Source organism: Antechinus flavipes, chromosome 5, assembly GCF_016432865.1.
Source record: "Antechinus flavipes isolate AdamAnt ecotype Samford, QLD, Australia chromosome 5, AdamAnt_v2, whole genome shotgun sequence".
NCBI classification, from domain to species: Eukaryota; Metazoa; Chordata; class Mammalia; order Dasyuromorphia; family Dasyuridae; genus Antechinus; species Antechinus flavipes.
This window is the reverse complement of record NC_067402.1, coordinates 257,312,453-257,329,297: the sequence shown is the minus strand read 5'-3', so window position 1 is coordinate 257,329,297 and position 16,845 is coordinate 257,312,453. Positions and strand designations below refer to the sequence as shown.

General features: G+C 36.1%; 1 protein-coding gene across 3 annotated transcripts in view; it reads left to right on the top strand.

Annotated features, from left to right (window-relative positions):
* CEP290 (centrosomal protein 290) overlaps positions 1-16,845 on the top strand; it is a 63,697-nt gene that overhangs the window by 3,949 nt on the left and 42,903 nt on the right. For all 3 annotated transcript variants that reach the window (XM_052001052.1, XM_052001054.1, XM_052001055.1), the window contains exon 5: positions 44-178. In XM_052001052.1, coding sequence (XP_051857012.1) covers positions 44-178 — 135 coding nt within the window. The remainder of the gene's footprint in view (positions 1-43; positions 179-16,845) is intronic.

Here is a 16,845-nt window from a genome sequence, read left to right as displayed (position 1 = left end):
TCTTTGTTAGAACTGTTTTTTGCAAATTTGTATTTCCCAACAGTTTGAAGCGGCTACAGGATCAATACCAGACTCTAGTTTGCCTCTTCCAAATCAACTTGAGATAGCTTTGAGAAAAATCAAGGAGAATGTTCGAATAATCATGGAGACACAAGCAACTTGTAAATTATTGGAGGAGGTAATTAATTTGCCTTGTGACTATTAGATATTAATATGTAACTCCTATGTTGATATATGTTCATGAAGGTGAAGCTTAGAATTAATTGTTACTTATAAGTAATTTAAAAACATATTTCTGCCACTGCTTTTAAATCCTTTCCCTAAAATAACTGATATGAATCACTAAGTAAAAAAAACAGAATTGATTTATTTGGGTTTTTCTACCTGATCTCTTTTGCTTTTGTTCTTTGGGCATATTGATGATCAGTGACCTATAATGTGGCAGCTGAAAAGCATGAAGTATTTGTCTACAAAAAACCTGATTCTTCACTATTTAATTGAGTATTATTCCTAAATTTTCATTCTCTTACTTTCTTGTATAAATCTCATGAATCTGTTCTCTATTGTGTATACTTTGTAAAATGTCACTTGTCAATGGGGACTTAGAAATTGATTTAATTTTTGCTTTTAGCAAAGAGATCCTCCCAGAAAAGCTTTATCTGAAAATTTTAGCATAATAGTTTTTTTAAGTTCCTTGCTTTCCTTCTAATTTTGGTTGCATTGCTTTTGTTTGTGCAGAAACCTTTTAGTATCATGTAATAAAAATTATCTGTTTTACTTCCCATCATCCTATCTGTCTCTCCTTTGGTGGTAAACTCTTCCCTTATCATAGATCTCATAGATGCTTATTTCCGTGCTCCCCTAGTTTATCTGTGATAATTGCCTTTTATATCTAAATGATTTACCCACTTTAACTGTATTTTATTATGTAATGTAAGATGTTGGTGTATGCCTAATTTCTGTCAAAGGGTTTTTTGAATTTCCCATCAATTTTTTTCAAATGGAGAGTTCTTTTGCTCAACTTTTGGATCTTTGGATTTATAAAACATAAGTTTACTGTGGTCATTTACTACTGTCTAGTGTACCTAATTTATTCAATTGACTACCACTATTTCTCAGCCAACACTAGATTATTTTGATAATTACCACTACATTGCTTGAAATCTAGTAATTCTATGCCATATTCTTTCTTTTTTTCCTCTTGATTCCTTGATATACTTGATCTTTTGTTTTTACAACTGAACTTTTAATTTTTTTTTTTTTTTGGTTCTATAAAGTAATTTTTGGTAGTTTTGTATGTCAATGAATAAGCATATTTATGCAGAATTGACTTTTCATTTATTGTCTTGGCCTAGTCATGAGCAATGGATATTTCTCTGGTTGTTCAGGTCTATCTTTATGTGATAAGTTATTTTGCAATTGTGTTCATGTAGTCCCTAGGTTTCTTTTGTCAAGTAAGACTCCCAAGTATTTTATATTGTCTGTGATTATTTTAAGAAGAATTTCTCTTTATATCTTTCTGTTGAGTTTTGTGACATGTAAGTATAACTAGAGGTAACTTGTGTATGCTGTAACTTCTTTAAAGTTCATTGTTTTAATTAGTTTTTTAGTGTATTCTCTAGAGTTCTTTTAGAATATCATCAAATCTTGTCTTGTTTATAACTAGCATATTTCCAGTAAAATGCCGAATAATAGTGATGATAATGAACATCATTAGTTTTCTTATGGTATTGGAAAATTTGCATTACAATCAATTCCTACTGATCTTCATTACAAGTAAGGCTTACTTTTGATTTTAGGTTTATATTGCTTGAAAGCCTTCATTTATTCTTAGGGTTTTTTTTTTTTTTTAAGTGTTTTTGTTAGGAATGGATTTTTTTTTTTAATCAAAAGCTTTTTCTATATCTGTGGAGGTAATAATATAATTTTTGTTGTTTTTGTTATTGATATGGTTAATGATGCTTATTATAGTTTTAATAATGTTATACTAGCTCTGCATTCCTGGTAAAAATCCCATTTGCTCAGAGTGTATGATCTTTGTGATATTATTTCTCTTGTCTACTTCCTAGCATTTTATTTAAAAATTTCAATAAGGAAATTTGTTTGCAATTTTCTTCAGCTATTGTTGCTCTCCCTGGTTTTGGTATTAAAGTCATATTTGTGTCATGGAAAGAATTTGGAAAATACTTTTTGATATATTTTATTTTTTAAAATTATTATTATAGCTTTTTATTTACAAGATATATGCATGGGTAATTTTTTAGCATTGACAGTTGCAAAACCTTTTGTTCCAGTTTTTCCCCTCCTTTCCCACCCTCTCCCCCAGATGGCAGGTAGACCAGTACATGTTAAATACGTTAAAGTATATGTTAAATACAAGATATGTATACATGTCCATACAGTTATTTTGCTGCACAAAAAGAATCGGACTTTGAAATAGTGTGCAATTAGCCTGTGAAGAAAATCAAAAATACAGGCAGATAAAAATAGAGGAATTGGGAATTCTATGTAGAGGTTCACACTCATTTCCCAGAATTTCCTTTTTCTGGGTGTAGCTGGTTCAATTCATTACTGCTCTATTGGAAATGATTTGTTTCATCTCATTGTTGATGAGGACCACATCCATCAGAATTGATCATCATATAGTATTGTTGTTGAAGTATATAATGATCTCCTGGTCTTGCTCATTTCACTTGTCATCAGTTCAGGTAAGTCTCTCCAGGCCTTTCTGAAATCATCCTATTGGTCATTTCTTACCGAACAATAATATTCCATAACATTCATATACCACAATTTATTCAGCCGTTCTCCAATTGATAGGCATCCACTCAGTTTCCAGTTTCTGGCCACTCCAAATCACTCTCCAGAATGGAGAGGGTCCCATGTTTCCCACATCTCCTCCAACATTCCACATTATCTTTCCCTGTCATTCTAGCCAATCTGACTAGTGTAGATATAGTGGTATAGTGGTATCTCAGAGTTGTCTTAATTTGCATTTCTCTAATTAATAATGACTTGGAGCATCTTTTCATATGGCTAGAAATAGTTTCAATTTCTTCATCTGAGAATTGTCTGTTCATATCCTTTGACCATTTATCAATTAAAGAATGGCTTTATTTCCTGTAAATTAGAGTCAATTCTCTATGTATTTTGGAAACAAGGCCTTTATCAGAACCTTTGTCTATAAAAATGTCTTCCCAGTTTATTGCTTCCCTTTTGATCTTGTCTGCATTAGTTTTGTTTGTACAAAATCTTTTCAGTTTGATATAATCCAAATTTTCTATTTTGTGATAATGATTTTCTTTGGTCATAAATTCCTTCCTCCTTCACAAGTCTGAGAGGTAAACTATCCTTATGTTCTTCTAATGTATTTATAATCTCATTATTTATGCCTAGGTCATCAACCCATTTTGACCTTATCTTGGTGTATGGTGTTAAATGTGGGTCAATGCCTAGTTTCTGTCATACTAATTTCCAGTTTTCCCAGTAGTTTCTGTCAAATAGTGAATTCATATCCCAAAAGCTGGGGTCTTTGGGTTTGTCAAACACTAGACTATTAAAGTTATTTACTATTTTGTCCTTTGAACCTAACCTCTTCCACTGATCAACTACTCTATTTTTTAGCCAATACCAAATGGTTTTGGTAACAGCTTCTTTATAATATAATTTTAGATCTGATACCACCTTCATTTGATTTTTTTTCATTAGTTCCCTTGAAATTCTTGACCTTTTGTTTTTCCAATATGAACTTTGTTGTTATTTTTTCTAGGTCATTAAAATAGTTTTTGGGGAGTCTGATTGGGATAGTGCTAAATAGATTAGTTTAGGTAGTATTGTCATCTTTATTATATTTGCTCGCCCTATCCAAAAGCATTTAATATTTTTCTAATTGGTTAGATCTGACTTTATTTGTGTGGATAGTGTTTTTAGTTTTGCTCATATAGTTCCTGATTTTCCCTTGGCAGATAGATTCTTAAATATTTTATACTATCAATAGTTACTTTAAATGGAATTTCTCTTTGTAACTATTGGATTTTGTTAGTGATATATAAGAATGTTGATGACTTATGTGGGCTTATTTTGTATCCTGCAACTTTGCTAAAGGTGTGGATTATTTCTAATAACTTTTTAGTTGCTTATCTGGGATTCTCTAAGTATGCCATCATATCATCTGCAACAAGTGATAATTTGGTTTCCTTATCACGTACTCTAATTCCTTTAATGTAATGGGCCAGAACTCTGAAGAAATATTCTTGAGGCAAGGATTCTTACAAGGTGTCAGCTTAGTGGAATTGATAAAACAATGGTTATCTAGTTTAGCGTGGTTATTAATAGTTTTCTAGTTTAGTATGAGTGATTTAATCTTACAAGAAATAATGGTTTCCTAGTGATATAATGATTGGCTGAATGAATTTAATTGTAATAGAGTATTTAAGTGGTCAGAGTCAGGAGGATAAAAAGAGACTTCAAGATAGAGACCCTCGTGGTGACTGGTCTGTCCTCCTTCACTTCTCCACTGAGACCAAAGTCCATCTGAAGGTACCCCAGAAAACTAGTCTGGCCCCAGGCAAAGGAGACAGACTGTGAAGGAGATAATAAAGACTTTGGACTTTATTCCTCACTATTCTTGTGGTGATTATTCTGCTGAAACTAAGGCTATTGGAGGACCTCCAAAAAGCTAGCCAGAACATTACAATTTAATTTCTTTTTCTTCTCTTATTGCCAAGGCTAGCATTTCTAATACAATATTGAATAGCAGTGGTGGTAGTAGGCAACCTTGTTTCCCTCCTGTTCTTATTGAGAATAGTTTTACTTTATCCCCATTACATATGATACTTGCTGATGCTTTTAAATAGATGCTACTGAGTATTTTAAGGAAAAGTCCATTTATTCCTATGCTCTCTAGTGTTTTTAATGGGAATGGCTGTTGGATTTTATCAAATGCTTTTTCTGCATCTATTGAGATAAATCATATGATTTTTATTAATTTGGTTATTGATAAAGTCAATTATGCTAATAGTTTTCCTAATACTAAACCAGTATTCCTCGTATAAATCCTGTTTGGTTGTGGTGTATTATCCTGGGGATGATTTTCTGCAATCTCTTTGCTAACATTTTATATAAGATTTTTACATCAATATTCATTAAGGAGATTGGACTATAATTTTCCTTCTCTGTTTTTATCCTACCTGGTTTAGGTATCAGTACCATGTCTATATCATAAAAGGAATTTGATAGGAGTCCTTCATTCCCTATTATTTCATATAGTTTATAGAGCATTGGAATTAATTGTTCTTAAAATGTTTGGTAGAATTCACATGTAAATCCATCTGGTCCTTTGGATTTTTTCTTAGGGAGTTGTTTAATAGCTTGTTCTATTTTTCTAAATTAGGACTATTTAAGTAATTTATTTCCTCTTCTATTAATCTGGGCAATCTATATTTTTGTAGGTATTCCTGCATTTCACTTAGGTTGTCAAATTTATTGGCATAAAGTTGCACAAAATAACTCCTGATAATTGCTCTAGTTTTCTCTTCATTGGTGGATAGTTCTCCCTTTTCATTTTTGAGACTAACAATTTGATTTTCCTCTTTCCTTTTTCTAATGAAATTAACTAAAGATTTATCTATTTTGTTGGTTTTTTCATAAGACCAACTCTTAGTTTTATTTATTAATTCAATAGTTTTTTAGTTTCAATTTTAATGATCTTTCCTTTTATTTTTAGAATTTCAACTTTCATATTTGATTGGGGGTTTTTAATTTGTTGTTTTACTAGCTTTTTTAGTTGCAAGCCCAATTTATTGAACTTCTCTTTCTCTATTTTATGCAAGTAAGCCTCTAGAGATATAAAATTTCCCCTTATTGCCACTTTGGCTGAATCCCACACATTTTGGTTTGTCATTTCATTATTGTCATTCTCTTGGGTGAAATTATTGTGTCTATGATTTGCTGTTTCATCTGTTCATTCTTTAGGATAAGCTTATTTAGTTTCCAATTTCTTTTTGGTCTATTTTCCCCTGGCCCTTTATTATATAATTTTTATTGCATCATGATCTGAAAAATATGCATTTACTATTTTTGCCTTTATGCCTTTGATTTTGACATCTTTATGTCCTAATATATGGTCAGTTCTTGTATAGGTTCCATGAACTGCCAAAAAGAAAGTGTACCCCTTTCTGTCTCCATTCAATTTTCTCCAAAGATCTATCATATCTAGTTTTTCTAGTATCTATTTACTACAAAACACTTTCCACACAAATAAAGTCAGATCTAAATAATTGGAAAAATATTAAGTGCTCTTGGATAGGTCGAGTGAATAAAGATAATAATACTACCTAAACTAATCTATTTATTTAGTGCTATACCAATCAGATTCCCAAGAAATTATTTTAATGGCCTAGAAAAAATAACAAAATTCATCTGGAAGAACAAAAGTTCAAGAATTTAAAGGGAACTAATGAAAAAAAAATCAAATGAAAGTGGCCTAGCTGTACCAGATCTAAAACAATATTATAAAACAATGGTCACCAAAACCATTTGGTATTGACTAAGAAATAAACTAGTTGATCAGTGGAATAGGTTAGGTTCACAGGACAAAATAGGCACTAACTATAGCAATCTAGCATTTGAGAAACCCCCAAACACAGTTTTTGTGATAAGAAGGCACTATTTGAAAACTGGGAAAATTGGAAATTAGTATGACAGAAACTAGGCATTGACCCACACTTAACACCAAGTTAAGATCAAAATGGGTTCATGATCTAGGCATAATGAATGAGGTTATAAATAAATAAATTAGAAGAACATAAGATAGTTTACCTTTCAGACTTTCTTTGGAGGAGGAAGGAATTTGTGATCAAAGAAGAACTAGAGATCATTATTGATCACAAAATAGAACATTTTGATTATATCAAATTAAAAAGCTTTTGTAGAAACAAAACTAATGCAAACCACGTTAGAAAGGAAGCAATAAACTGGGAAAACATCTTTATAGTTAAAGGTTCTGATAAAGGCCTCATTTCCAAAATATATAGAGAAATGACTCAAATTTATAATAGCTCAAGCCATTCTTCAATTGATAAATGGTCAAAGAATATGAACAGACAATTTTCAGACAAAGAAATTGAAACTATTTCTAGCCATATGACAAGATGCTCCAAGTCATTATAAATCAGAGAAATGCAAATTAAGACAACTCTGAGATACCACTACAGACCTCTCAGATTGGCTAAGATGACAGGAAAAGATAATGACGAATGTTGGAGGGGATGTGGGAAAACTTGGACACCAATGCATTATTGGTGGAGTTGTGAATGGATCCAACCATTCTGGAGAGCAATTTGGAACTATGTTCAAAAAGTTGTCAAACTGTGCATATCCTTTGATCCAGCCGTGTTACTACTAGGCTTATATCCTAAAGTGATATTAAGGAAGGGAAAGGGATATGTATGTGCAAAAATGTTTGTGGCAGTCTTTTTTATAGTGGCTAGAAAGTAGAAATTGAATGGATGCCTAGCAATTGGAGAATGGCTGAATAAATTGTGGCATATGAATGTTATGGAATAGTACTGTTCTGTTTTCATAAGACCTAGTTTTCTGTGAGCCATGGGGAATTCTGTCTACGTCCTCCCCCTTTCTGTTTAACAATGTGCTGTCTGCAGTGGCATTTTTACTCAGCTGGTTGTGCTGGCTGTCTCCCTCCCCTTTCTAACTGAAACAGACTTTTTCTGGTCTGTTTCCTCCCTGTAAGTTCTTTGCCATATGGAGACTGCACCAGTCCGGGACTCTGAGCTGTCTGTACTGGTGTTTGCACTCAACTAGTTGTGCTGGCTCCCTCCCTCCCATTTCCAATTGAAACACCTTTTCTAACGATCTTCTTCTGATGATTTGTTGCACTCCCAATATTTGTGGGTTCTCCCAGTCCAGAGTTAATTCAGAGGCTGAATTTCATAATTATTGTGAGGATTGTAGAGAAGGTCCAAGAGAAACATATGTCATCTTCACTATCTTGGTTCTGCCCCTGGAAGTCTCTGTTCAGATTCTGACTTCTTCAATTTTAACTATTCTATTTCGTTTTCTGTTAATCTGAGCAATTTCTATTTTTGTAAATATTCATTAATTTTATTTAGATTGTTTTGCTGGCATATAAATTGAGCAAAATAACTCCTAATAATTGCTTTTATTTCATCTTCATTTTGGTGCATTCACCCTTTTCATTTTTGTTACTGGTATTTTGGTGTCTGGGACTGTTCGAGCACTATTCTAGGCTGCCACGGCCACACTCACTGGTCTTCCCAGCCCACCTGAATACACACAGAGATGCCTCCATCAGGAGGTGCAAACAGCCTATCTTTATTTAGTAATTATATCAGCAGGGATTAGCAGGAAGCAAGAGCAAGAGAGTGCAAGAAAAAGTGTGCCTCCTTGTGTCAGGCTCAAAGCTGGCTATTTATGCTTTCCCTCTTCTGGAATTCCCCATGTCCAACCCATCTGGTACTGAGTAGGTGGAGCCACAGAAGGAAGACATGTGGAAATAAAACTGCATCCCAGGTGGAGATCTAGCAAGAGAACACATTCCTCCTCACCTCAAGGAAAGTCTTAGCAATTCCTTTAACACCTGAAATACACAACCTCCTGCCTCAGAGGCCAAGCCCCTTTTTTATATCCTGGGCCTGCCCTACCAGCTGTCATGGCATGCAAGCTCCATGGCAATTCTTGGAGAGAGAGAAGAATGTCCCTAACAACTCCCCTTTTTTTATTAATAAGGCTAAATGTTCTTATGTTTTTGAATGAGAAACTCTTTCTTAAGCACCTCTATAGATTTTCTAAAAAATACATATAAAACATAAGCAAAAACAGAAGAAGCTGCAACCCATGTCTGCTGTGCTCCTCCCATTCTGTTAACCATGGTAGCATCTGCACAAACCTGCCCAAAAAAAGGGGGCCAGAAGAGCTGTGAGGTAACAGACCTATCAGCTCTGGTGTCAAGTAGTCTTTTAAATACTTGTTTATGCTGCATCCAATTAATATCAGAGTCTAGTCCACATAAGAGAGGGAGTGCCTGTGTTGTTAGCTTACCGTTGTTTAAAAATGCTGGCGTATTATGTGGATTAGTCACCACAGCCTGAGATTGTTCTGTTGTAATAAGTGTGGTATGGACTATAACAGGGGTATAAAATGTCAAGTCCACCACAAGTGCTGTTTTTAAGATTGGGTCTAATCTGGTTGCTGGTACTAAGGTTGCATGCTCTGGGTCAATTTGGAAACTGCCCCCACTGTGAAGGAGAAACCCAAACCATTTGGCAGAAGCCAGAGGTACTCCTGCTGTAGTCCTTATTGAGTCACTGGAGAATGCCTTTCCTCCACTTGATAAACTTGTTGTGGGACTTTGAAGTGACCAGTCTTCCCACATCGATAACATATCTAATTCTGTAAATCTCCAAAGCTTTCACAAGGGGGCACATAAGAAACTGAAGAGAAGCATTCCTTCTCAGCAAAGGCAGGGTCCAGGGGAGTAGTAGAAGGGGGAGAATTTGCCTTGGAGGCAGAGGCAACCTTCCCTCTGTTTGCCTTCTCTTCCCTCATCTTATCCCTGCCTCCTCCCACGGCCTCATCTGTTTTTTTCCTTACCTCCCTCTTTTTACTTCCTCATTCTTCATCTTATCCTTGCCTCTTCCTGTTTACTTCCTGCTTCTTTCCCACTAACTCTTCCTGTGATGTCACATCCACTTCCTTCTTGCTTTATTACTCTATAAACTTCTTTTTTCAGCACCTTCCCATTAGGGATCCTAAAAAAATCTGTCCCATCTTCCTTCCCAGATCTACTATCAGTACTGAGATGAGACCCTTCCCATGATCGGACCAGCTGACTCATGGGGTCCCTGGCCTAATCCTGCCTCACATATGGGCACCACTTGTGTGGGACTGAACAAACACTATCCTACGTTGCCACGGCCATATTCACCAGCCTTCGGAGCTTCCTCTGTATCATCCCTCCACTTTTTTCTCCTCTCTTTCTTTTCCTACTTCCCTGTTAGGTAAGATAGATGATTACACCCAATTAAATATTTTTCTATATCCTTCCTTATTTAAACCAATTTAGATGAGAGGTATATTCAAACATTGCTAGCTTTTTCCTACCTTAACTCATTTTCCCCATTAATGTAAAACCTCTTTCTTGCAATAATTTTCCCCATTCCTTTTCTCCCTTACCCTTTCTTTCAATGCATTCTTTTTTCTTTTTCTGTGATCATCCCAAACTCATTGACTCACTCCCATGTCACCTGCTTATGTAGAGTCCTTCTTATTGATTTAATAATACTAAACTTCTTAGGAGTTACATGTATTGTCTTTTAATATAAGAATTTAACCTTATTAAGTCTGTTAGGATTTCTCTTTCATGTTTACTTTTTTATTTTTTTAGTTTCCTTTTAGTCTTGTATTTAAAAGTCAAAATTTCTATTCAGTTCTGGTCTTTTCTTCAGGAAATTTTGAATGTCCTCTATTTTATTAAATATCTGTTTTTTCCTTTGAAGGATTATACCCAGTTTTTCTGGGTAAGATAGTCTTTTCTTTTTTTTTCTTTTCTTTTTTTTTTTTTTTTTTTTAGGCAATTGGGGTTAAGTGACTTGCCCAGAGTCACACAGCTATAAGGCTAGACTTGAACTCAGATCCTCCTGACTTAAGGGCAGGGGTATAAAATGTCAAGTCCACCACAAGTGCTGTTTTTAAGATTGGGTCTAACCTGGTTGCTGGTACTAAGGTTGCATGCTCTGGGTCAATTTGGAAACTGCCCCCACTGTGAAGGAGAAACCCAAACCATTTGGCAGAAGCCAGAGGTACTCCTGCTGTAGTCCTTATTGAGTCACTGGAGAATGCCTTTCCTCCACTTGATAAACTTGTTGTGGGACTGTGCCATCTAGTTGCCCCTGAGTAAGATATTCTTGGTATAATCCCAGCTTCATTGTTTTAGAGAATATCATATTCCAAACTTTCCACTTCTTTAAAATTTAAAGGTAAATCTTGTGTAATCCTGACTGTGGTTCTGTAACATTTGAATGGTTTCTTTCTGGCCACTTGTAGTATTTTATATTCCTGGGAGTTTTTATTTTGGGATCTCTTTCAGGACGTGATTGGTGGGTTCTTTCCACTTCTGTCTTACACACTGGGTCTAGGACATTGGGGAAGTTTTCTTTTATAATTTTTTGAAATAGAATGTCTAGGCTCTCTCTTTTTTTAATCATGCTTTTCAGATAATCCAATAATTCTTAAATTATCTTTCCTCAGTCTGTTTTCCAGACAAACAACTGTTTTTCTATTGAAATCTTTTACATTTTCATTCATTTGGCTTTATTTTATTGTTTCTTGATGACTCTCTGTTGAAGTTGGGAAGGTACCCCTAAAAGTTGGGGTCACAGATCGGTTTCATGGTGTCTCTAAAAAAGAATTTGCAAGCTTGAACCCATTTCTAAGTCAAGGGGGCAAAGTTTATTGTAATTGTAGTGCCAATTCAAGCAGTCTAAATTCCAAGAGGATTTAGCAAAGAAACAGAAGCAAAGAGACACTTTTATCTAGTCCTGATGTTATAGATATGCTAATTTTATGGCCCAGAGGTAGAACCAAGGAGTGGTCTCAGGAATTTCACTCTCATTTCACTGACCAACAGTTTATCTTTCTAACAGTCAGCAATTGAGGAATGGTCCACCCACTACTGTCCCAGGAATCCAATCTGTGGAAGCCCCTCAAGGCCAGAAGACCCCAGAATCAGATAGATTGTTAGTCTTAGGTTGAGTGAGGGAATTCATTCTCCTCAGATTCCAAAGTCTCTCCTAGAAGCTATATTATATCATTTCCCTCTCAAGCATCCCAAATTCATTTGAGACAAAGGGATGGAGATCTTATCTTCATGAGCTGCTTCATGTTGATAAGGGGTGTAAGAGCTGCTCCTGCCTAGTGGAGTCCAAAATGAGGAGGGGGAGACATGCAAATTGAAGATGGTGATGGCAGCATTCAGAGAGGTGCTAGGTGTCGGAATAAGTTAGATGATGATATTCAGGGTGAACAAATAAAAGTTCATAACTTGGAGTTTGGAGGAAACAAATAGTTGTGAGGAGGTTATGAAAAAGCTTGAAGAAAAAGTGGTGTAGAAGCATCATGAATGAGTTTGCCAGAATAATTTTGGAATGGATATCTTACAATTAAATGTAGGTAAGAGATACTTTCTGGCAAGAAAACAGGAGATAGTCAGGTTAAAGTTATTTCCATGTGGAGGTAGCTAGTACAAATGCAGTGGCATCCAGGGTGGAGATCGTGACATTTGGGAATGGGGTCTTTGTAAATATTGCATCAGATCCCATCTGTGGGCTGCCTTGAGGATGCTGAAGGGCCACCCAAAAATCCTGAATGCTCCACTGCCCATAAAGTTCCATAGCCTGACTAAAGACTTAAGGAGTTATTACCCCACTGGTAGAGGCCCTCAGAGCAACACCAAGAGAGATGGAGAGAAAATACTAAGAGCAAAGCTCTCAACTTTGGAGGGTTGTTAAAGATACACCTGGAAAAAGTGGAAAATAAGAAAAAAAGCTAGAGTGAGGGAAAGGACACAGATAATTTCACTCTTTTCTATCTAGTGTGTTTCCAGTGTTTCCAAGATTCCTGAGAAAAAGTATTTCAGGTCCTCTAGGGGTTCACAGGAATATTCAGGAATGTCTGAGGGAGAATAAGTAACAGGAGTGGCGCATTTAATTCTGGAACCATGAGTCCAGCTGGGGATCCCTTCAAGTTTGCATCCAATTCTCTAGAGTCTCCAGGCACAGTTTACTAAGGATTCACTTAAGAGTATGATTCATTTTCTCCACCTTCCAGAAGACTGAGGCCTAAAGGCTGGGTGGAGATGATAAATAATCTTAAGTGCCTTAGCCACCTTCTGAGTTAAGAGAAATGAAGGTTGGGCCATTGTCACTCTTCAAAGAGCTAGGTAGGCCAAAGTCAGGTATGTTTTCTTTTAGCAAACACTTTGATGCCTCCTAATGCTTTTCAGTTTTAAGAGGGAAGGCTTTTAACTAAATAGTAAAGGTATCAACAAAAGCCAAAAGCAATTTGAAGCTTTTCAACTTCTAAACTGTGGAAGTATATGTGTAAAATCCATCTTCCAGTTCTCCTCACATATGTATCCTTCCTCCAGATAGGATTCAGGAGGGGAAGGGTTAACAGTCCTTTCAGAATTTATTTGGGTATAAACTGAATAGACCTGATGGATGTTTAATTGTTTCTCCTAGCTTGTGAACAGTGAAGATAGGTTTCACATGGGATTCGAGAGCATTTTTTCCCAAGCTACTCACTTGGCCAAAAAGAAGTTCCCACAGAGTTGCCTCTGGGATTAGAGGCTGGCCTAAAGGTATTTGAAACCACCCAAAAGAAGAAAGGATGTGTCTGCTTTCTTCCTCAGAGAATTATATGAAGGGATATAAGAGTCAGGGAGCTAGGGAAGTAAAGGTGCCATAGTCAGGAACAAATAGGCAGCAGCATGAGCAGCTGAATCTGTAAGCCTGTTCCCATTGGCCTGAATTGAATCTCCCTTCTGGTGTCCTTTATAAAACATAGCAGAAACCTCTCTAGTTGGTAGCCAGCTTGCTATAGAATTTCCCTTGCATATTTAATAGAATGTTTTGCTGTCAAAAATTCTCTTTCTTTCTATATAGCTCCATGAGTGTGCAAAATGTGAAAATCATATTTGGAGTCTATAGATGTTCATTCTCATTCTTTTCCTTAGTTCCAAAGCCGTAGTAAGGACAGTGAGTTCAACTTTCTGGGCAGAAGCCCCAGGGGGAGTGGCTTAGCCTGAAAGGGTCACCACAGGATAACTTTGCCTTCCTTTCCTCATTTACACAGTGGTTCAGAGAGTGATTGACAAACTGATAAACAATGTTGGGCCTTTGGACAAAGAAACTTCATAGCCCTGGGAGGGTGGGGGGGCGGGATAGGGGAAGAAGATAGGGATTTCTGTGGCTGCAGCCAGAAAAGCCTCTTGGATGGGGCTGCAGATCAAGATATCATCTACATTCTGGATAGCTAGGGCCTGTCCAAATATGTGGGGGCTGTCATGGAAGCTCTGAGGTACCTCCATGTTATGTTCATGACTGTCCATATTAATTGGTGGGGGGTTATATTACTCTGGATTTGCTCCTTCAAGGCAAAAAAAAAAAAAATTGTGAGTCTTTTTGCAATGATATGCAAAGGAAAGTGTCTTTAAGAGCTAAGTTAGAAAACCATCATATCCTCTGGGATACTTGTATTGGACTCATGGCTTCTACTGACCATTTGCTCTAATTATAAAAATTTGCAGTAAGAGGAAAAAGCACATGATTATAATCAAAAACTGGTACTTCAGCTCTCAGCCTGAATGACAGGATCCTTAGATCTGTTTGACAGTCGATTGTGCAGTAATAATTCCATCTCATAGCCAGACTCAGGAATAATCAGGTGGAAAACAAAGAAACAGAACTGGGAAACTGAATCAGAAGGATCCCACCCTAAGCAGAGGCCAAGGTTATCCTTCCAGCTCTTGTCCACATAAGTTGTCCATCTAGACATTTAAGGAATGCATTTTTTGAGTAACTTATGTCATTTCTCTCGAATGATGGGTTACTGACTTAATGATTAGGCAATCAAATTCAAAACTCGAAAAAATATCACTTTCATTCCCAAGAGATTTCATCTTTAATAACAAATTCTACTAATTACAGCTTAGGGCTAAATATATTATTTTTAAAGTGTACAAGCTTATAGATTCTGCTCATAGATTCTTAGTAAATGCATTCCTTGTTTAGAAACTATAAATCCTAAACAGGCTCATTTTTCAGATCTGATAAGCTTACTTATCCTGATGGTTTCTAGAAAATTGGCAAGCTTACAAATTAAAGAGAGTTGACAGAGACCCCAGAGAAGGGATTGGTCATGAAAATCATATGATCTTTAAACAGGATGGTGCTTTTAAGAACCTACCTTTTAGTTTCTTGTGCTGTTGGTTTTATTAAAATTAAGGATACTATTTAGATACATGCAGATCATACTCCTAAAGATTTTATACAAATGAAAAAGCTGGCATGTGGATTACTAGTATTTTGTTTTCTTTAGGAAAAGCTCCATATGTGTTGTCATTGTTTTTGGATTTCCCTTTGGAAAATGTTCTTAGTGCCTTTAAAATTATTTCAGCTCAGATTTTCTTTTTTCACTATTTATTTCATCTAGCAGGTCATCCCAGTTTCATCTTTCATGTAGGATATGAACCTATCATCTAGCATTTATTAAGCTCCTTCCATGTGTCAGGCATAGTGGTAAGCAGAATGGATCCAATGAAATTAAAACACTCCCTGTTCTCACAGTTTAATGGGGAAGATTTCCTGGAAACTGCTATTCACAAATAAGATGTATAGGGAAGAATTTATGGGGTATGGGCCATCTCAGAGAAAAGGCACTAAGATTAAGGATTGGAAATGGCTTTTTGCAGAAGGAAGGTCTTTGATTGAGACTTGAAGGTGGCACTGGCTACAATTCTGGACTTGGAAGGAGGAACACTCATCTTCACGAGTTCAAATCCATTCTCAGGATTCACCTAGGCAGGTCTTTGAACTTCTGTTTACTTCAGTTTTTCATCTGAAGAATAAGCTAAAGAAGGAAATGGCAAACAAATCCAATATTTCTTCCCAGGAAACCCCAAAGGGAATTGAGAGTCAGACACATCTAAAAAACAACTTAGCAACAAACACTATCACATCATAGCAATGTTGTGCAAATGAGGAGCAAATGAGACATTGTTTTTAAAGCACTCAGCACAACACTCCGACATTGGACAGCACTATGTAAATATCACTTTTTTTTCTTTTCTCAATTGAAGGAAGTCAGAAATGCTTGAAGGTAGAATTGAAGGAGAAGGAAGAATGGCAGGCATGGGAGACAACTCAGAATAATGTTCAAGTTGGGAGACGCAGTATTGTGTATTGGGAATACCCAAAACTAGTATCCCTGCATCAAAGTGATAAGACCCATTTTTTTTGAACGCCAGAATTTTTCACATTTAATGGACTGTTTTCTTTCAAAGTAGTTAACTTGGGAGGTTGATTTAGCTCATCACATTGTGTTGCTGTTGCCCATACCATTTTTAGAACTCCTTTTTTGTAATTATGTTCATAATTATGTGACATATAAGAAAATTAATATCATTACTTTGTAGTCATACTTCATTTTGATCAAACATAACATTTTCCCATTTGATCACCCATCTTATCATTTTCTTCATGAGGCAATTGGGGGTGAGTTGCTCAGGGTCACACAGCTAGGAAGTCTTCATTGTCTGAGGATGGATTTGATCTTGGATCCTCTTGACTCCATGACTGGTGCTATGTCCACTGTGCCATTTAGTTGCCCAGTCACCCGTCTTATTTGTCACACTTGTCTTTCAATAGCTTTGGAATTTATTCAAAAATCAAACTTCCAAAGAATCAAAATTTGCTATTATTGGATGTTATGGGCTGAAGCTCAAGTTGATGCACTGAGGTCCCAAGCATGTGAGGCTAAATAGTAATTGGACCATACTCTATTAATATATATGCTTGGAGAAAGAATGGCCCCCGCTCACTCTTTGTGCAAGGCCTGATGTGTTGTATAGGAAATGATGATTTTGGTGGGTGGAGGCAGAGGGCCAGAGAGAGAGGCGGAAGAGACAGCTGGCTGGTTCCTGTAGCAGCTGCTCACATTGCTAATCCCCTTCACCTCAAAAAGAATAAAGATTGAAGATTTTCCCTTAATCTGAATTCCTGACTCCGGCTGATTTTAAAATACGTGGTC